Source organism: Hyperoodon ampullatus, assembly GCF_949752795.1.
Source record: "Hyperoodon ampullatus genome assembly, chromosome: 7".
In the NCBI taxonomy this organism is placed as follows: domain Eukaryota; kingdom Metazoa; phylum Chordata; class Mammalia; order Artiodactyla; family Ziphiidae; genus Hyperoodon; species Hyperoodon ampullatus.
In genome coordinates this window covers 61,435,730-61,458,916 of record NC_136920.1, presented here as the reverse complement: position 1 = coordinate 61,458,916, position 23,187 = coordinate 61,435,730, and the positions used below count along the sequence as shown (strand labels likewise).

At 41.5% G+C, this 23,187-nt stretch overlaps 1 protein-coding gene across 1 annotated transcript; it reads left to right on the top strand.

The window, feature by feature from the left end:
- Nucleotides 1-14,518: 14,518 nt before the first annotated feature.
- On the top strand, nt 14,519-17,401 carry LOC307055584 (olfactory receptor 52M1-like; the record flags this gene model as incomplete). The annotated part of the gene is given in 7 exon segments (XM_079707802.1): nt 14,519-14,644; nt 14,740-14,927; nt 16,473-16,495; nt 16,498-16,776; nt 16,779-16,918; nt 16,920-16,950; nt 16,953-17,401. Coding segments are annotated over 7 exon segments (1,236 nt in total).
- Between the last annotated feature and the right edge of the window lie 5,786 nt (nt 17,402-23,187).

Below are 23,187 nucleotides of genomic sequence, written 5' to 3'. Positions count from 1 at the left end.
AGAAATGACTCTGCAGAATATCTAAAAACAATTTTAGGATTCTCAATTCTAGAATCCAGTCATAGAAAGATATCACAGCAGCCAGGGCCTCCTATAGTGCCCCTTTAGCAGGACACAAAATTCTTGGCTTTTAAATTCAAAAGGTTTTTTTGTTCTTTTGTTTGTTTGTTTGTTTTTGTTTTTTTTGTTTTTTGCGGTACACGGGCCTCTCACTGTTGTGGCCTCTCCCGTTGCAGAGTACAGGCTCCGGACGCACAGGATCAGCGGCCATGGCTCACGGGTCCAGCCGCTCCGCAACATGTGGGATTCTTCCTGGACCGGGGCACGAACCCGTGTCCCCTGCATCGGCAGGCAGACTCTCAACCACTGCGCCACCAGGGAAGCCCAATTCAAAAGTTTTGATCCAGAAAGGTGACAAAAAATGTATAAGGGCATCTGATATGGCAGAATAGGTTTATCTTCCTGGTTTCCGATTAGGTTAGGCACAAAGATCCTCTGTGCCTGGCAGAAGGAAGAACATTAGTTGGGACCATGCCTCCCACTCCTCAAACTGAGGCTCCCAAGGCTCCAAGTGGTGTGGAAGTGGATCCTAAGCATTCCTGGGTCATAAGTAAAATAAATAAGTTGGCTGAGAGAGAATAAGAGTGATCAGTCAGGTCAGTTTGCAGAGGGTTCAGCAGCTGGGACAAAGGGATGAGTATCAGAAAGATAGAGCAGACAGTCTCTGCCAGGGTCCTATGGGGCTGTGACTGCAATCTCAGTGGATCAATAGTATTAGAGATTCTAGTAGAAGGAGGTCATGTACCAGAGGCCACAGTGTGAAGAAATACCATAATTACAGCATAAGATGTATCTGGGGTTGAGGCCAGCCGAGAAACAAGGAAGCAGGAGACAGTCCTCTCCCATATGAGTACCAAGGTGGCAATCATGTGAGAACCCACCCATCCCCTACTGCAGTTTTAAATCTAGCACAAGGAAGACGGTGATATAAAAACTCCTGTGGTGGTGGCGGGAGGCGGGGAGTTAATCCTGTATCAGACTAAATTATAAATTGGAATTGACTAAGAAATTCAAAGTTGATTGGATTTGGTTGGAAGTGTTATCTTCTACAACTCAATTTGATTTTATTATTATTCTAACCCCCATTGTGCATAAATAATGCAGAAAGAGAAAGAATGGAGTAAATGACATTTTGCACAACTGAGTCTATGATTATAATTTTTTAACTTGTTATACAAGGAAATATTTAGAGGTATTTAGACTTTTACCATCACAATACTATAATTAGGTGGGTGTCACTAGTTAAAAAGCCTCAGATGTACATGGGTGGGTACTGGGCAGCCCAGGAGAACAGAGGAAAGCTGGCTCTGTTGATATGATTTTCTACAGAGAAGCAGAGGACAGAGAGCGTTTTCTAGAGCTGAGGCTGGTACATTTACGAGGGAGGCACGATTGCAGACATTCTTTGGCTTTTCCAAGGAGCTTGCTGCAGCTATTCTTTATGCCTGATCCTCCCATAGGCCTTTCAGTGTATGATAAATTATGATTATTAAAAGGCAAATTGGTTTTTTATGTGCCAGTGAGTATGCAGGAATTTTAGATTCATTATCTCATTATATCCTTATAACTAACCCATGAGAAGTTACTATCATTACTTCCATTTTCAAAAAGAGAATACTGAAGGTTAGATTGTGCAACACATGCAGTCTGAAAGTTACTGGTTCAGATCCATCTCCGCCCTTTACTGTAATCTCCAAACTATCGAGACAATTAAAAGATCAGTGGTTACAGGGGTTAGCATAGGGAAAGATGAGTAGGTAGCACAAAGTGATGTTAGGGCAGTGAAAATATCCTGTATGATACCAACAGTGGATGCATGTCATTATATATTTGTCCAAACCCACACAACACCAAGCGAACCCTGATGTAAACCATGGACTTTGGGTGTAGTTTGCATCTATGTGGTTCACTTGTAACAAATGTACTGCTCTCTTGGGAGATAATGGTGATGAAGGCAACTATGCATGTGTGGGGATGGGGAATATATAGGAAGTTTGTACCCTCTGCTCATTTTTGCTATGAACCTAAAACTGCTCTAAAATATAAAGTATGTATTACATTCAAGGGCCTTCTACTTCAATAAAACTTCTATGAGTCCACAAAGCAATCTACAGATTTAATCTGATCCTTATCAAATTACCCATGACCTTTTACCCATGACAGAACTACAACTAGTAATCTTAAAATATATATATGGAACCATAAAAGACCCAGAATTGCCAAAGCAATCCTGAGGAAAAAGAACAAAGCAGGAGGCATAACCCTCCCAGACTTCAGACAATATTACAAGCTAGAGTAATCAAAACAGTATGGCAATGGCACAAAAACAGACATATGGATCAATGGAACAGTATAGAGAGCCCAGAAATAAACCCACACACCAATGGTCAATTAATCTTCAAAAAAGGAGGCAAGAATATACAATAGAGAAAAGACAGTCTCTTCAATAAGTGGTGCTGGGAAAGCTGCACAGCCACATGTAAATCAATCAAGTTAGAACACTCCATCATGTCACCCAAATATAAACTCAAAATGGCTTAAAGACTTAAATATAAGACACGACACCATAAAACTCCTAGAAGAGAACATACGCAAAACATTCTGACACAAATCATAGCAATATTTTCTTAAGTTAGTCTCCCAAGGCAACAAAAATAAAAGCAAAAATAAACAAATGGGACCTAATCAAACTTATAAGCTTTTGCAAGCAAAGGAAACCATAAACAAAATGAAAAGATAACCTACAGACAGGGAGAAAATATTTGCAAATGATGCAATTGATGAGGGCTCAATTTCCAAAATATACAAACAGACCATACAACTCAACAACAAAAAATACCAACCCAGTCAAAAAATGGACATCCTCCAAAGAAGACACAGCCATGGCCAATAAGCACATGAAAATATGCTCATCATCACTAATCATTAGAGAAATGCAAATCAAAACTACAATGAGGTACCACCTGAAACCAGTCAGAATGGTCGTCATTAAAAAGTCTACAAATAGCAAACACTGGAGAGGGTGTGGAGAGTAAGGAACCCTCCTACACTATTGGTGGGACTATAAATTTGTGCAGCCACTATGGAAAATTGTATGGAGGTTCCTCAAAAAAACTAAAAATAGAGTTGCCATATGATCTAGCACTCCCACTCCTGGACACCTATATGGACAGTACTCTATTCAAAAAGAAACATGTTCATAGCAGCACTATTCACAAGAACCAAGACATGGAAACAATCTAAATGTTTATTGATATATATATATGATGGAATACTACTCAGCCATAAAAAAGACTGAAATAATGTCATTTGCAGCAACATGGATGAACCTAGAGATTATCATACTGAGGTAAGTCACAAAGAGAAAGATAAATACCATATGATATCACTTATATGTGGTATTTAAAATATGGCACAAGTGAACTTATCTACAAAACAGAAACAGACTGATAGATATAGAGAACAGACTTGAGGTTGCCAAGAGGGAGGGTAAGTTGAGGAGGGATTGAGTGGGAGTTTGGGATTAGGTGATGCACAATATTATACATAGATGGATAAACAAGGAGGTCCTACTGTATAGCACAGGGAACTATACTCAATATCCTGTAGTAAAACATAATGGAAAAGAACATGAAAAATAATATATATATACATGTATATATATATGTATATATATACACATATATATGTAACTGGATCACTTTGCTGTACAGCAGAAATTAACACAACATTGTAAATCAACTACACTTGAATAAAATGAATTAAAAAAAAACTTCTACGGGTCCAGTGGTGTGAAGCATGTTGAGATATCCCTTCTAAGGTGAAGGATAAGTTGGTGCATCTGGCCTCTTATAAAGCCAAAAAAAAAAAAAAAAACCCACAATGCCTAGTGGTCTTCTTAGGGGGGTTTAAGAGGCAACATATTCCTCATTTGGGTGTGTTACTCCAGCCCACTTACTGAGTGACCCTCCAAGCTTCTAGTTTTGACTGGGGCCCGGCAATAGAATCGGCAGCAGTCTCAGGCTGCTGAACAAGCTCCCTTGCCACCTGGGCCATAGGATCCAATGATGCTTGAAGTATCAGTGGCAGATAGGCATGCTGATTGGGGCCATTGGCAGGCACCTATAGATGAATTGCAGTAGAGGGACTTAGGATTTTGGAGTAAAGTCCTGACATCTTTTGTGGATTACTACTCTCCACTTAAGAAATAGCTCTTGGACAGGGAGATCAGCTCGGTGCTTTGTGACCGCCTAGAGGGGTGGGATAGGGAGGGTGGGAGGGAGACGCAAAAGGGAGGGGATATGGGAACATATGTATATGTATAACTGATTAAATTTGTTATAAAGCAAAAAAAAATAAAAAAGAAAAAAGAAATAGCTCTTGGCCTACTACTGGGCCTTAGTAGAGGCTGAATGCTTGAGCATGGGCCATCAAATGACCATGTGATTGGAGCTTCCCTTCCTAAACTGGGTTTTATCTGACCCACCAAGCCATTAAGTGGAGCTTGAACAGCAGGACTCCATCAAATAGAAGTGGTACACATGTGATCAGACCCAAGCAGGTCCTGGAGGCACAAGTTACATGAAGTGGCCCCAATGCCCACTGTCTGCACTCCTGCTACACTGTCTCCATACTTACAGCTATGACCTCATGAGGAGTCCCCTAGGATCAGTTTACAGAGGAACCTAAGACTTGGACCTAGTTTATAGCAGGTTCTGTACAATATAAAGGTACCACCCAAAAATGGATGCTGCATACTATAATCCCTTTCTGGGCCATCCTTGAAGGAAAGTGCTGAAGAAAAATCCCTCTGTGGGCAGAACTTTGATCAGCACAGCTGGTTGTTTTCTTTTGCTTGGAAGGAGAAATGGCCAGAGGCACAATTACATACTGACTCATGGGCTGTGGCCAATGGTTTGGCTGGATGGTCAGGGACTTGGAAGGAACATGATGAGAAAATTGGTAACAAGAAAATTTAGGGAAAATGAGAGACTTCTCAGGAAGGGCAAAAAAATGAAGATGTGCCCCATGTGAATGCTCATCAAAGGATGACCTCAGCAGAGGAGGATTTAAAAGTCAGGTGGATAGGATGACCTGTCCTATAGATATTAATCAGTCTCTTTTCCTAGCCACCTCTGTCATTGCCCAATGGAGTCATGAACAAAGTGGCCATGGTGCCAGAGATGGAGGTTATGTATGACCTCAGTAATATGGACTCACCAAGGCCAACCTGTCTATGGTCACTGCTGACTGCCCAGTCTGGCATTAGCAGAGGTGAACACCAAGTCTCCAATATGGCACCATTCCCCAAGGTGATGAGCCAGCTACCGTGTGACAAGTTGATTACACTAGACTGCTTCCATCATGGAAGGGGCAGTGTTTTGTTCTTATTGGAATAGACATTCTGGATATGGTTTTCCCTTCCCTGCATGCAATGCTTCTTCCAAACTTATCTGTGGACATATAGAATGCCTTATCCACCATCATGGTATTCCATGGTTTCTGACAGGAACTCAGTTCACAGCAAATGAAGTACAGTAATGGGTCCCTGCTCATGGAATTCACTAGTGTTGCCATGTTTCCCACCACCCTGAAGCAGCTGCATTTATACGACAATGGAATGGCCTTTTGAAGACTCAGTTACAATACCAGCTAGTTAGCAATACCTTGCAAGCCTGCAGAAGGTTCTCCAGAAGGCTGCATCTTCTCTGAATCAGCATCCAATATATGGTATTATTTCTCCCATAGCCAGGATTCACAGGTCTAGGAATGAAGGAATAAAATGGGAGTGATACCACTATTTTCCCTAGTGAGCTACTAGCAAAATTTTTGCTGTTTCCACAACCTTATGCCTTGTTGACCTAGAAGTCTTAGTTTCAAAGCTTCTACCAGGAGACACAATGATTTCATTGAACTGAAAGTTAAGATTGCCACCCAGTCACTTTGAGCTCATGTCTGAATCAAAAGGTAAAGTAGGGAATTACTCTGTGGGCTGGTAAGATTGATCTTTACTACCAAGGGGAAATTGGTCTACTACATCACAATGGAAGTAAGGAAGAAGTTATCTGGATATACAGGAGATTCCTTAGGTATTACCATGCCCTGTGATTAAGGTCAATGGAAAACTCCAACAACCCAATTCAGGCAGGACTACTAATCGACCATATTCTTCAGGAATAAAGATTTGGGTCACTCTACTAAGTAAAAAACAATGACAAGTTGAGGTGCTTGCTGAAGGTAAAGGTAATACAGAACGAATAGTGGAAGAAGGTAGTTAGAAATACCAGCTATAACCACACCATGATGCTAGTCAATTTAGAAGGAAAAAACTAAGGAACTACTGAAACAGAAGATATAGTGTCAAAGAACTGTTACTTTGTGGATCAGAATGAGCTTACTAAAGAATCTTTACTAAAATGCATTGTGAGGGCTTCCCTGGTGGCGCAGTGGTTGGGGGTCTGCCTGACGATGCAGGGGACACAGGTTCGTGCCCCAGTCCAGGGGGATCCCACGTGCCTCAGAGCGGCTGGGCCCGTGAGCCATGGCCGCTGGGCCTGCGCGTCCGGAGCCTGTGCTCCGCAACGGGAGAGGCCGCAACAGTGAGAGGCCCGTGTACCGCAATCAATCAATCAATCAATCAATAAATAAAATGCATTGTGAGAACAACCAGTTAGGGGGCTGTGTCTTTGGATTTGAATGCTACAGAATGGAAGCATATGTTTGTGTTGATACAGCACCTGCAATTCACTATTGAACAATGAGACAGCTGTTTGTGATCCAGACACATGGGAGGTTATTTCTGAGGGAACAGCCAGCTTGGTGGACTGGATAAAGCCACTACTATAAAGAGTGTTTATCCTGAGGAGGGGAACTTCCCAACTCCGCCTATAAATGCCAAAATGGAACACCCAGATGAAGTAGCTGATATGATTTGCATGCAAACCATGTGGGATTGGTTTTATGATGACCAGGATATTCACCTCCTGAATATGTCCATTAGCCAGGTATGGTAAATGCTATAATTAAGGGGCCCTTCTTGCATATATATCTCATGTAACTTTACTGCTACAAAATTAAACAATGGTTTTCTCTCTCAGCTTCCTTGTATGGATCTGACCAATACCAAGAACATTAGAGTAATTAAGAAAATGGGGAGAGACAAAGGGGAGTGTCAAGGAACTCTAGCAGAGTGAAAGTTTAGGTGACTGAGAAACAGAATAAATAAAGTGGACAATGATGGAGTAAAACAAAGGTGTTAATGCAGCACTACCAGAGATTGGATAGACCTAAAGGGCCCCAAGCACATCTCTTCTATATACCCCAGTTTGGAAGAATTTAAAGAGCTAGAAGGCAAAGATTATAATGAAAACTCTGACCAGAAAATGCAAGGGGCAATGATTTGCCAGATTAATCAAGACATAGATTTATAGATTTGAAACTGAGCAGGACCCCCTGGGACTTCCAGATACAAGTTCTTCAATGCTCCCTGTTTGTTTGAAAAAAAAAAAAAAAAAACCTTCCTAGGCCTCTGAATTCCAAAGAGCAGCCTTGAGCAGTTAGTAATTAGAGAAGTGAGAAAATGCAGAAAAATGAAAAACAGTCAAGCAAGAAAAGTAATAATTTGAACAACCAGTCAACCATAAAGTGGTCACAGGACTTCAACCATAAAACAGTCACAGGACTCCTAGCTTCCCCCCAAGGGATATAGCTAACAATCTGGTGCATATACTTCAGTCATTTTGCAGAAACCAGGACCCCACCAGATGGAAAATGCTGACCACAGCCATGGAGACCCCATCAATTTGGAGCAAGAAGAGTGATGTTCAAGACCCATAAATATCTCTTTGTTGCTTAAGACCTAACTAGTCAGAAGAACCCATGAGTTGATCATGCACTTAAGACACTTACCCTTAATTTTGTTCTTTAAAAACCCTTGCCTGAGAGTCATTGGAGAGATTGGGGCTTTAAGCATTAGCTGCTTATTCTTGCTTTGTGCTCCGCAAATAAACACTGTAGTTTCCTTTATCACAACCCAGTGTCAGTAGATTGGCTTTGCTGTGTGTCAGGTGAGTGAAACTGAGATCCGTTTGGTAACAATTTTGGTGACCACAAAGGCACTACCATCCTGAGTGGGCATCTTGCCCATGACACATTGGCCCCTGGCTATTGGTGGTTCTCAAGTTCTGTCCAGAAGATGCCTGAGCACCTTTGCCTCATGGACAGCCCCAAGTGCTTGCTGCCACCAGACATCATTGGCTCATGATGCTTTTGATTTTGTGGTGAAGGAAACAAAGCACTTGCTGGTTGAGATGCCCCTGGTAAGTAGTAGAGCTCACAGGCACTGGCACCAGGGTATTTTTCTCTTAGTCACTTAGCTCTGTCTGTGATGGGGCATTGATTTTGCTGGGATTATTCCCTATTGCACTAAGCAATCTGTAACCCTGAGAGACCTTGTATTTGCTTGCTTGCTTGATATTTGACAGCATCAGCCGTGAACAACTAAAAATGGGTACTCAGAGCTCTGTTCCATCTTGTAGCCCACTAGGGTGTATTTTGAAGAATTGGGAATTTTAGTTATGCACCAATGAAAAGAAATAAGATGGTGTTCTCTTGTAACACTACTTGGCCTCAGTGCTCCTTAGGATCTGGAGCCCCTAATCGCTCTCTAAATTGTAACACCATCTTTCAACTAGAACTATTTTGTGAAATGGGAGGAAAATGGAGTGAAGTTTCTTATATACAGGCTTTTATTATGTTGCATCAAAGGGGGACTATTCAGAGAAAATGTAACATGCACAGAATTATGATACAAAAAAATTCCTTCCAATAACGAGATATTAAAAGTTTTACCCAATTCTCAGGAATTGAGAGATGAACAAATTCAACAAATAAATGCTCCTACAGCACTGCCACTGTTGCATGGAGGGCAGAATGGGGAAGCAGGGGCTAGGGACCTTGATCCCATAGTGCTGACACACTCCTACCAACTCTGGTGGGAGCTGAAGGAGGAGAAAACAACCTGGAGGAAAGAGGGACAGTCTCTCCCTCCTCTACCCGACAGGGCACCCAGTTCGGCCACTCTTGTTCAGGCAGGGCAATTCCCACTGAGGCAGATTCCCATTGGAGGAATAAATACCCAAGATTAGGCAGCAGGATCTGTGTGGATACACTCTCCTACCCCCCTTTATTTTCACTCTCCCTTTTCACATCAGACTTGTTTAATTGGAAAAATATGCCAACTTTTTGGAATGACCCTACTAGGATAGGAAATTTATTCTCCATCTCTGCCACCCACAACTCAAGTAGGGCTATGTTCAAAGTGTACTAACTACCCTGTTGACTGAGGAAGAGAGAGATGGTGCTAGAAAAGGCTAATGAAGAGGCAGATACACTGCATGTTGCTGCCTGGCAATCCTATCTGAGCACGAACAGCAAATGCAATTCCCACCATTGATCCAGGGTGGGACATGAATGACCTAGAAGATAAGGCTTGAATAGAGCACTGTGGAGAACGCATCCTGGTAGGGCTCTGAAAGCAAGTGCCGAAGCAGAAGTTTCAATAAGGTGTAAGGGGTGTGCCCATGGCCACCAGAAAACCCCTCAGATTTGATGCATATTGCAATATACAGGTGTGGATAAAGATAACCTGAAGAATTTCAAGTTAGTTAATCAGACCCTTTGTGGCACAGAGAACCCCAGATATCCAGCAAGAGTTGAAGAGAGAAGTTGTTTTTGATCTCTGAATATATCATTTTGTGGAATTGTTTTTGAAAAGACAATCCACAGAATGGGAGAAAATATTTGCAAACACTGCAACTGACAAGGGATTAGTCTCCAAAATCTACAAACAGCTCAAGAAAACAAACAACCCAGTCAGAAAATGGGCAGAAGACCTAAATAGACATTTCTCCAAAGAAGACATACAGATGGCCAACAGGCACATGAAAAGATGCTCAACATCACTACTTATTAGAGAAATGCAAATCAAAACTACATTGAGATATCACCTCACACCATTCAGAATGGCCATAATCAAAAAATCTACAAAAAAAAAATCTACAAACAATAAGTGCCGGAGGGGGTGTGGAGAAAAGGGAACCCTCTTGCACGGTTGGTTGGAACGTAACTTGGTATAGCCACTATGGAGAACAGCAAGAAGGTTCCTTAAGAAACTAAAAATAGAGTTACCATATGATCCAGCAATCCCACTCCTGGGCATATATCCATAGAAGAACATGGTTCAAAAGGACACATGCACCCCAATGTTCATTGCAGCACTGTTTACAATAGCCAAGACATGAAAGCAACCTAAATGTCCATTGACAGAAGAATGCATAAAGAAAGTGTCGTACATATATACAATGGAATATTACTCAGCCAAAAAAAGAATGAAATGATGCCATTTGCAGCAACATTAAAGTAAGTCAGACAGAGCAAGACAAATATCATAAGATGTCACTTATATGTGGAATCTAAAAACAATGACACAAATGAACTTATGTACAAAACAGAAACAGACTCACAGACTTAGTGAACAAACTTATGGTTACCAGGGAGGAAGTGTGCAGGGCAGGGATAGATTGGGAGTTTGGGACTGACATGTACACACTGCTATGTTTAAAGAAGATAACCAACAAAGTCCTACTGTATAGCACAGGGAATGCTGCTCAATATCCTGTAATATCCTAAATGGGAAAAGAATTTGAAAAAAAATAGATACATATATATGTATAACTGAATCACTTTGCTGTACACCTGAAACTAACACATTATTAATTAACTATGCTCCAATATAAAATTAAAAAAAATTTTTAAGATATTTAGTGACACCAAGTTTGATGTTTTCCTTTGTTTTGTAGAGCCCAGTCTGCTATTGGTTTCTCATCCTTGGGCCAGAATTCCCTCTCCTGGACAGTGTTAGAATGATCACAGGTAAAGTTTGCTTCTGATTCATCTCTGCTTCCAAAGGTGAATAAAAATCTTATTTAATATATTTTTAAGATATAGTCTATGGAAAAAGTTTATCTCTAATGCTCTTCTGTACCTTTCCATCAGCTGAGAAAGGTTGTACTGAGTTGGTCTTTAAAATCTAATTATTAAAGGGAGAATCCTTACTTTAAGATATAATATGATTCAATTCAAATGCATTGACTTATTGAATACTTATTTCTAAATATCATGCAAGAGAGTCAGGTACAAAAGATACATAGCTCACCTATTAGACTCTAAAGGCAGAGTTCATCAACTGGACAAGGAGATTACTGAACCAAAGTTTCAAAAGCTAGATATGAATCTGTATGGAATGAAATTCCTCCTTTTACTGGGCTGAGGGCATAGCCTGTGCACAGGTTTGGAAGAAATAACACTATATTTCAAATCAACTACAAGCAGTTTTACATAGAAAGTAAAGTTTAAGATTGGGGAGCAGAGAGCAAGCTTATAGAAGTTCCTAGCTTTTCCTGACGTGCCATAGAAATAGAATCCTCTAAAAGGAGAGTAAGAGTAAAAGGTAGATTCCTTCTTCATTGATTCTACTTCATAGCCACTGTCCTGACCGTATTGGCTCCTGGTCTGAAGGAGACAGTTAAAAATGTCTCTCCGAGGTTTAATCCCTCCAAGAAACAAAAAAGCAGTGATGGTAACAACAATGCTATTTAAGCACCTGGTATGTTAGTTTCCTTACTAGCCCCTTTGTATATAGTATCTCAATCATAAGAGCTACCCAGAGATAGGTATTATTCCCACTTTATGCTTGAAGAAGTGAAAGTGAAACAACTTGCTCAAGGTTACACAGTAGGTATGTCACTGAGCTGGCTTGCAAACTCAAGCCACTGGAGCTTCAAAGGCCATGTCTTGTCACATGTCCTAAAGTGTGATGCCCTACAACCCATGAGAAGCCCATTAGGACACACCAGGGGATAAGCCAAACTGAGAAAGCAGGTTTTCCCCTTCCTAAGAAACAGGATTTCAGGTTGGGAAGTTTAGGTTCAGAAGGATGTAAAGGACATGCACTGCTCCACACAAGTCCATGGGGTCCTTCCCTCACAATGTAAACCAGAACAAGGGGAAAAGTCTGCAGTATCTTACTTTTAGGTAATAGCTATTTGTCTGTCTTGAAGTTAATTCAGGATTCTACCACCACTTCCAAGTGCTGTAAGGGTATCAAACTTCCTTAAAGTTTGACAGCCAGGCTGAGTTCTAATACCAAGATTCTTCATCCCTCTTCTAGAAAGGCCTTTCTGATTTCTACTTGGCGTCCTTAGACTAGCTGCAGACTCCAGGGAGGCCAGACAACAAACAAGAGCAGGACTTGGACCCAAGGGATCATGACTCAATTAACAGGTCTGTTAATTAACAGACCTCTCTGGACCAATCCTAACATGCTGTGGATAGCTGTGTTCAAAGTTAGAATCTGTGTCCATCCTTCTGGGACAAAGACTGTTATATTCCTTCTCCACTAAGATAGTGGGAAGGTTACAAGAGGAATTACCCCTGAGCAGAATGCTTATACATACCAGGCCTCAGAGGCATTTACAGAGCCCCACACTCTTGCTGACACTACACATCCCAGGTAAGAGCATCTTACAAGGAGGATCTAGAAAAGGAGCAAAGGTCATCAGTATGTGTTCCCAGCCTATAAGAAAGAACTTAAAGTTGGGCAACCAATAGATCGTGCTGTTATATAAGTTTCTAAGACCCAGAAGGAAGGAATTCTCTTGGAAGAAGACTTAGAGAGGGTGGAGTCCACACAGAGCCATATACAAGGAGGCTGAAAAGGCCTCTAGTTCACTAATGCCAATACAGGAACATCCAAAATACCTCCAGGTGCCTTAAAAAGGCATGATATATTTTATTCTTCTTCAACAGCCAGGCACTGTGCTAGCTTAAGTATTACAACAGAGAATGAGATAAACATGCTCCCTACTCTCATGAAACTTTTATTCTTCTCAGGGAAACAGGCAGGTTAGCAAGCAATCCAGAGTACTATGTGTGTACAGTACAAAGACAGGCCTCTTTAGGTTGATACCTAAGCAGTGGCAATGTGCCATGTATAAGGACTAGCCAGGAAAGGAAGATGGGTAGGCTATTCCAACACCAGGAAAGAACATCGGTAATTATCAGAGGCAAAAGATCATGACACATTTGGGAAATAGAAAAATTCAGCCATGTAGAAAGGTAATGAGCAGGGTGAAAATGCTAAGAATTGTGGTTTGTATTCGCATATATATTTGGATATAGCTCAGGTGGGAGCTGTCCTGCTCTGATCGCATATACTCACAGCCCCACTGAAGAGGAGCTGCTGTAGCCTCCTTCTATTGTGTTTAAGGAGTAAGGGCTGCCATTCAGACTAGGGAGGCATAAGTTAAGGAGTGTTACAATATTAGGGAAAGGATAAAAGTCAGTAAAGCTGTGCTCGCTTCGGCAGCACATATACTAAAATTGGAACGATACAGAGAAGATTAACATGGCCCCTGCGCAAGGATGACACGCAAATTCGTGAAGCGTTCCATATTTTTGCAAAAAAAAAAAAAAAAAAGTCAGTAAAGCTAACCCCAAGGCTCACCCATCTCCATTCAGGAGCTGAAGTGCACCTCACCAGTCATAGGTACCCTTTTCAGTTTCATGATACGTTCCTGGAGATGGATAGGAAGAGGAAGAGATGAAATGTAGATAGAACATCCATCAGGAAAACAGCTCTGTGTGTTGTCAGGTATGAGGAAGGAAAGAGGGATAAAAATCAAATCTACCTTCTCCAGGGCTTGAGGCCAGTTCACAGGACTGAGGACATTTGGCTTGGATCTAACAAGGTCTGAGATGTAGTAGAGGTCTGCCTACTTTCTAGAGAAAAAATTTCTTATACTCATAATTCACTGGATATAGATTTAGACTCTTATGTAATTCAGTCTGGGAGATCATCCTACAATGTGTCTTCTCTGCTCAAACCTAGAAAGGAACCACTGCCCCAGGGTGTGGCTCAGTAGTGATGGGACTCAAATAACTTCAGAAGGGAAGATAGACAGTCAAACAGCTTCCCCACTAACATAGGAGGAAGATAACTGCAGTAAGGGGGGCAAGCATCAGAACAGAAGACAAATTATTTTGGCAAGTCTCACTGATTTTCCAATTTAAGGACTCTCTCTTTTCTGGAGGGAAACTAGATTTCTTCACATGATTACACTTTGCTTGGTATAACATCAAGTTATGAGAGCCAGTAAATTAGGAGGTAGGAGTGAAGTAGACAAGTCCCCTTTTATTGTAAATCTAAAAATCGTGGTAAAGATCATTTAGCATTTGACCACAATGAGATTAGAACTCTTTTGCCTTTGGAACTAGTTCTTTGAAGTTGTCCACTTTCCAATGTGTCCTAATGAGGAAGAAGGCAGATTTTCAAGAGATGATACTGGTGAAGACTATATACTGTTGGGATCTGGTCTGATATATCCAAAGAAGAAGTGGCATGGTCAAGGGGGCGACTGAAGAGACCATCTACAAAGGCCTGGGAAGGGTTAAGGAAACTGACAAGGGATGGTGGAGGCCCAGGACTAACCCCAGGGAGCAGCATCAGCTAACTCAGGCCTACCAGGTAAGGCAAGACGCGGTTGCCAGAACACAAGTGCAGGGAGGGGGTCACTTTTCAGGAGCTGTGGTCTTTGGTAGAAAATCACAATACTGCCAAAGGCACCTGGCAGGAAGGGACTGGGGAATAAGTTCTTGATGTCTAGTCTCACCCTCTTATCTCCTGCCTCTCATTGGCTGAACCCACCTAGAAATCAGAGGAGAAAAAAATCAGTAGCCCATAAATGTCAGCTTCTGGGGAAATACAACAGGGATCTGGAGGTACAGATGGAGAATAAGCAGCACAAAGGGTAAGAAACCAAGACAGGTTCCCCCCAGCCTAGCCCCTTGCCTCACCCTACCTCCTCACCTCAATCACAGGCTGGTTCCTGTGCACTCTTTTCTTCCCAGCCCCATTAACTCAGCCTTTTCACCTTCCCTTTTTCCTGCTTCTGCCAACACTTTCTCTATTCTTATTCATAGTCATCTATGAGAACCTTGAGATGGAGTGAAAACCCAGCTCAAGCAGAGGAATTCTGTGGGATAAAGTCACTACAACCAGCTTACACAAGTTCTCATCCTCCTGGCACCATGGCTACCTGGAGAGAGACATTCCAACGTTCCTCGAAGTTTACTGAATGTATCTTTGGTTTTACACATTAGTCTCAACTGTCTGAAGAGCTAAAGCTTAGGGTTTAGCTTAGGGTTACTGTGCCTCAGACACTGCATTCTCATTCAATCCTCATGACTTCTCTAGGACAAACTACTTAATTTTGTTGTAGAATAAGGTCTATTGTATTTAACTAATGGGATAAAGTAATTTGCTTCAAGTTTCTACTGCCAAGATCTGAAATCAGATCTGGAAAATTCCAAAGCCCAGACTATTGGCTGCTCTGCTATATTCAACCCAACAGGCTCAAGATGTAGAAGACAAAGCTTCTTACATGCTTCTTCCCTTGGCATTCCTCTGGTATATGCAGAAACACATTCTGTTATGATCCCTTAGACCCTAAAATAAATACAAAACTATTTCCATGTCTTGTTTCTAAATATTCATCTCCCCTTTAGCCAACTGCTCTGGACTCTGAGTAAAGGCATTTCTTTGGCCCAATATTCATCTAGGTTTCTTGCAATTCTTCACTGAATGTTATCTTTTTCCTTCCCAGGGAGAACCCTCTCTGCTTCTGGAATCTTATCCTCATTCAGTCTCCAAGAAGGCAGAAAGCCCTTGCAGGGATCTACCTTTGGACAGACACACAAACTGAGCTCTAGTCATAACTCTCACCTGTCAGAAATTATTTTGTTCCACCCTCTGGAAAGTCTTCTTCTCCTGCCCACATCCACCTTGATTTTGGTCTGCAGATTAAGCATTTCAGCTTATCCAATAACTAATGCTGGCCCCAAGATTAAGCTTTGACTTACCATAGAGTCTAGATAGTCCCAGGGGTCTGTCACTGTATCTTTCATCATCAATGCATCTCTTATCAAGGAGCCCTCACTCTGAATCCTGCTAATACAATCCTGAGAAATACCTCAGAGATAACCTACAGCGTCCTGTCCGCCTTAGGTCATTTTCATTGATGCAAGAACATTACTCCTTGAAAGACATAAAGATACTCATACATTTCACTCAAATATGTATTTTGGCTTGTGTTTGGTAAACTTGTGGACATAACACAGTAATAGCATGCTGTGACATTATTCTGTAACTTCGAGGGAAGTTTATAGAATCTTATCTAGTCAATGATCCTATTCGTTATTATGGGACCTAAGAATATTCTTGTATTTTATCTCTGGAAAAAAAGTTCTACCGAATTTTGGGGCACAAGTAAGAAGGGTCATTTATAACTAACCAGGCTCACTTTTCATAATGTCTGCTCGCACCCAGCTCCTTCCAGCTCACTGGCATTCCAGGACTGGAGTCCCTGAACATCTGGCTCTCCATCCCCTCTGGCTACATGTATCTGGTGGCCATGGTGGGGAATGTCACTATTCTGGCTGTGGTAAGGGTGGTGCATAGCCTGGACCAGCCCATGTACTTCTTCCTGTGCATGTTGGCTATCACTGACCTGGTTCTGTCCACATCCACTATGCCCAAACTGCTAGGGATCTTCTGGTTTGGTGCTGGTGACATTGGCTTGAATGCCTGCTTGGCTCAAATGTTGCCACAGTGAAGTCAGGCATCTTCTTTGCCATGGCTTTTTACTGCTATGTAGCCATCTGCGACCCACTCCATCATACCACAGTGCTCACTCATACTATGGTGGGGCGTTTGGCCACTGCCCTCTTCTGGGGTGTACTCCTACATTGGACCCCTGCCTCTGATGATCCGCCTGTGCCCACCCTTTACAAAGCCCATGTCATCTCCCACTCCTGTGAGCACACGGCTGTAGTCACCTTGGCATGTGGTGACAGCAGGGTCAACAATATCTATGGGCTGAGCATTGGCTTTCTGATCTTGATCCTGGACTCAGTGGCCATTGCTGCCTCCTATGTGATGATTTTCAGGGCTATGATGAGGCTGGCTACTCCTGAGTCCAGGCTTAAAACCCTGGGGATGTGTGGTTCTCACATCTGTGCTATCCTGATCTTTTATGTTCCCACTGCTGTTTCTTCCCTCATTCACCGATTTGATCACCAGGTGCCTCCTCCAATCCACACCTTGCTGGCCACCTTCTACCTCCTCATTCCTCCAATCCTCAATCCCACTGTCTATGCTTTTCCCACCAAGCAGATCCGAGAACGACTTCTCCAAATCCTGAAGATAGAAACTAAGATCAGATGACTGATACCTCCTTCTTTCAAATAAGTTCATGGAGAAAGTACTTAAATATTGTGGGCAGCTTCCCATTTGGGAACTTCAAGCAGTCTGAGATGTTAGGCCCTTTGTTCTCTGGGTTTTGTAATTCCAAAGTAATGCTAGAAAAGGATGTACAGACTTGTGGTTGCCAAGGGGGAGAGGGTGTGAGAGGGACAGAGTGGGAGTTTGGGATTAGCAGATGCAAACTCTTATATATAGAGTAGATAAACAACAAGGTCCTACTGTATAGCACAGGGAACTATATTCAATATCCTGTGATAAATCATAATGGAAAATGATATGAAAAAGAATGTATATATATGTAGAGCTGAATCACTTTTCTGTACAGCAGAAATTAACACACATTGCAAATCAAGTATACTTCAATAAAATAAATTTTAAAAAAGATTGCATAGCTCTAAATTCTAAGGGTAGATTTTTTTAGTTACTAAACCATATTTAAGCTACAGAGAAGGCAAAACAACGACAACATCAGTAACACAAGTAGCAGTTAGTGTTTTTTCAGCACTTATATCATTCTTACAAATGCCTAGATATTTTGTGAGGTACATTGTATTGTTCACATTTTATACACAATAGATCAGAATACTCTTGCTTTATGAACTATATAAAGAGTTTGAACTGCCTAGATCAAATGTTGTTTGCAGTTTATAATATTTTGTGGTGTTATATAATATTACTGTTTTCTGTGTGTACTTTAATACGTAAATGCTAAAAAACTGGGTCATTTCATCAAAGTGGCCTTGGCTGCAATAAAAGCATTTTCTTTTTTTTTCTCTGAATTTTATTTTATTTATTTTTTTATACAGCAGTTTCTTATTAGTTATCTATTTTATACATATTAGTGTATATATGCCAATCCCAATCTCCCAATTCATCCCACAAACACTCCCTCCAACCCTGCTTTTCCCCCTTGGTGTCCATACAGTTGTCTCTACATCTGAGTCTCTATTTTCTGCCTTGAAAACGGGTTCATCTGTACCATTTTTCTAGATTCCACATATATGCGTTAATATACAATATTTGTTTTTCTCTTTCTGACCTACTTCACTCTGTATGACAGTCTCTAGGTCCACCCACGTCTCTACAAATGACACAATTTCATTCCTTTTTATGGCTGAGTAATATTTCATTGTATATATGTACCAAATCTTCTTTATCCATTTGTATCTTGATGGGTATTTAGGTTACTTCCATGACATAGCTATTGTAAATAGTGCTGCAATGAACATTGGGGTGCATGTGTCTTTTTGAACTATGGTTTTCTTGGGTATATGCCCAGTAGTGGGATTGATGGATCTTATGGTAATTCTATTTTTAGTTTTTTTAAGGAACCTCCATACTGTTCTCCATAGTGGCTCTATCAGTTTACATTCCCACCAACCGTGCAAGAGGGTTCCCTTTTCTCCACACCCTCTCCAACATTTGTTTGTAGATTTTCTGATGATGCCCATTCTAACCAGTGTGAGGTTATACCTCATTGTAGTTTTGATTTGCATTTCTCTAATAATAAGTGATGTTGAGTATCTTTTCATGTGTTTGTTGGCCATCTGTATGTCTTCTTTGGAGAAATGTCTATTTAGGTCTTCTGCCCGTTTTGGAATTGGGTTGTTTGTTTTTTTAATATTGAGCTGCATGAGCTGTTTATATATTTGGAGATTAATCCTCTGTCCGTTGATTCATTTGCAAATATTTTCTCCCATTCTGAGGGTTGTCTTCTCATCTTGTTTATAGTTTCCTTTGCTGTGCAAAAGCTTTTAAGTTTCATTAGTTCCCATTTGTTTATTTACTTTTTTATTTCCATTACTCTAGGAGGTGGGTAAAAAAGATCTTGCTATGATTTATGTCAAAGAGTGTTCTTCCTATGTTTTCCTCTACGAGTTTTATAGTGTCCAGTCTTACATTTAGATCTTTAATCCATTTGGATTTATTTTTGTGTATGGTGTTAGGGAGTGTTCTAATTCCAACAAAAGCATTTTCTAATTTAAGACTTTAACAATTGAGGTGCTGCTAAAACTGCTTGCATTTATAAAACATGAAGTGTTCTAGAAAAAGACACCTGTAGATCTAATAGGTATGAGGAAAACCACTCATGAAAGAACGGCCTGGAAAAGAAAAATCAGCTCAATGCAGGGTAGTGAGTCAAGGAGACCATGTCAGCCTTGCCTTCACTTTTTCCCTGTGGGTTGCTCCCAACAAGTGGCCTGAAGCATGTGAGGGCTCCATGGAAAGGAAAACCTTGTCCTTCCCACAGAAATTCTCATTAACCCTGATCCATCTGTAGGATCCCTGATCATAATGTGCTGTTTTTTAGATGGATCACAAAATAAAGGGAAGAGTGCTAGCATTTCTAAGACATTGACTTTACCCTCCAGATTAAATAGTAGCTCAACACCTAGTAAATGGATAATATATAGCACTTAGCTGCTATTAATTGAAAAATCACTAATGTAATTCTTACAACCATACTGTAAGGGCAGGAATTACTATCCTTACTTTGTAGGTGAGGAAACTGATGTTCCCAGAAGTGATATAAACTGAGTAACCTTGGGGAGTTTTGAGAGGTAAAAAAATCAGGAAGTAAGACGTTTGTTTCTAATGTTAAAGCTTTTAACCTTTCTAATCCTCCTTTACCTCAGCTGGCAAGGAGCTGCAAACCATCTTGCAAGGTAGGATGACTGTGCATTTAACATTCCCAACATGACAGATGTTAGATGTTACCATTATTCCCAGAACCAAGAGTGCACAGATCACCAAATCAGTCTCCTCTCAGCGTTCCCTTCTCAGAGGGATGACAAAGGGTAGAGCTGGATTCTATTCAAGTTCAATGACAAACTCCACAACTCCATAAACTAAACACACAGGAAGATGTTGAATATACTAAGCTTCAGGTATACAAACTATCACTGGGCATGATATAAAGGGAAGTAGTCAAGTGCAAAGGAGAGATCACTTCATAACAATCAGAAAACCTGACTTACAGTTTTGCTTTGACTTCCAATTAATTGGAATAATTTCAAACTTTTAATTGGAATAATTAATTGAAGTTAATGTTAGCTATCTACCAAGATATCTAGAATGAGATCATTTAGGTTCCAAGTATATTCATGTCTCCTCTAACATCTCTAAAATCCATCCCATCACTCCATCATTTATTGTTCCTGAACCTTATGTCTGAGTTTGGAGGAGTCAAGTGGTCTCCCTATAAATGGAGAAGCAATCATAAGTCCTCTAGTTTACTCATCCTGACCATGGTTGGGGACCAGCAGAAAAGGTGTAGAGTTAGTGCCAAGTATATAGTGCCACTGGCTCTCAGAGATGATTCTGTGGAGCATGAGAGAGAAAGGGCAAGGCCCAGGACTCAGAACTACCTCTAAAACTTGTTTTACCATATCATCAAACCACCAAGTTAACCTCAGGAGAAAAATTGGAAACATTCTCTTTCAGTGCAGAACACAGATTTTCTGAGGGAAAATATACTTAAGGGAGTTATACAAACTTGGACCCAATTATGGCATTATTCCTTTGGAATTCAGCCTAGCACATGAGTTAGTTTCCCTTTATTCTCCAAAGAGTATACAGTCTGTCACATTGGTTATGGAATACCATAGTCCCTCAGATCTCATGTCTTATGTATTTTAACACAAATATTGTGAAATCTGGATAGAGCTAAGAGTCATTAAGTTGGCTACCTAACCAGAAAAAGTCTCACAAGTTTACATATCATACAAGAAGCCACGGAGGTTGTTGTGGAAACCTTGAAACATGCCTCCCAGATCACCTAAATCAGAGAATGTGGTTGACTGAGGCTCAGCTGATGCCATCTAAAATCCATCACTACATTCTGCTGAGGCCACACTTCTCACAAGCAGCCCCCAGCCAATGACTGGCTTTGATAGGGACAAATAAGGCCCATTCCTGTGAGACAGAACACTTCTGACAGGCAACTATGGCTCCTGGACTCATTGGTCTTGCTGAAGCTTTTAGAAATATATTAAAATCTAAGGTATTACTTCCTTCTCCTTCCCTCAATCCCTACAGAGGAGAGATGGACACTGATCCAATGGCTTACCCAGCATCCTTTGGCTCCCTCTGCATTCTCTCTCATGGGCATAACCTCTACTACATCTTACATGAGTAATCCCATCTTGTGGTCTGCTACTTTGAGGACTAGGAGTGGTCAGAGCAAGCAGAAAGTAAGATGGAGATTTGGGACTGGCTCATTAGCTGCCTGGTAGATGTAAAGATGTCATCCTAGTTAGTAGGCAGGGCAGAACTACTCTCTTGTGCAAGATAGTGGTTCAAGTGCTAAAGATTCCACTGGTGGTGAACTAAGAAAACATCCCAGAAGAAGGAAACACTGTTGCACATGTGATGATTCAAGCATCTGGAAACATAGGTGTTGGGGGGAGGGAACCTGTAAAAAAGTGGAGGTTGGATTTTTTCTAACTTGTACTGATGCCCCGCAGAAAGCTAGAGACACTGAGGGTTATTAAAAAGCAGTCAGGGGGGTTGGCTGCATGAACACAGCCTGAACAGGGCTAGTGTGCCACAGCTAGCTGGGAGGGAGTCCGGGTAAAGGTCTGGAGCTGCCAAAGAGGCAAGAGACTTTTTCTTGCCTCTTTGATTCCTGGTGCACGAGGAGAGGGGATTAAGAGAGGCTCTTAAAGAAGCTCCAGAGATGGGAGTGAGCCATGGCTATCAGCGCGGACTCCAGAGATGGGCATGAGATGCTAAGGCTGCTGCTGCCGCCACCAAGAAGCCTGTGCGCAAACACAGGTCACTCTCCACACCTCCCCTCTTGGGAGCCTGTGCAGCCCACCACTGCCAGTGTCCCGGGATCCAGGGACAACTTCCTCGGGAGAGTGCACAGCATGCCTCAGGCTGGTGCAACGTCATGCTGGTCTCTGCCGCCGCAGGCTCGCCACCATCTGTACCCACTCACCCCGGCCTGAGTGAGTCAGAGCCCCCGAATCAGCTGCTAGTTCAACCCTGTCCTGTCTGAGTGAAGAATGGACGCCCTCAGAGGGCATACATGCAGAGGTGGGCCCAAATCCAAAGCTGAACCCCGGGAGCTGTGCGAACAAAGAAGAGAAAGGGAAATCTCTCCCAGCAGCCTTAGGAGCAGCGGATTAAATTTCCACAATCAACTTGATGTACCCTGCATCTGTGGGATACCTGAAGAGACAACGAATCATCCCAAATTTGGGAGCTAAGATATATTTTTTTTCCCTTTCTCTCTTTTCGTGAGTGTGTGTGTGTATGCTTGTATGTGTATGCTTCTGTTTGTGATTTGTCTGTATAGCTTTGCTTTTACCATGTGTCCTAGGGTTCTGTCTGTCCGGTTTTTTTTCTTTTTATTTTTTACTTTTTAAAATTTTTTTATTAAAAATTATTTATTTTAATAACTTTATTATGTTTTATTTTTACTTAATCTTGATTTATTTTATCTTCTTTCTTTCTATTTTTCTCCCTTTTATGCTGAGCTATGTGGATGAAAGGCTCTTGGTGCTCCAGCCAGGCATCAGGGCTGTGCCTCTGAGGTGGGAGAGCCAACTTCAGGACACTGGTCCACAAGAAACCTCCCAACTCCACGCACTATCAAACGGTGGAAGTCTCCCAGAGATCTCCATCTCAACACCAACACCCAGCTTCACTCAACGACCAACAAGCTACAGTGCTGGACACCCTATGCAAAACAACTAGCAAGACACGAACACAACACCATCCATTAGCACAGAGGCTGCCTA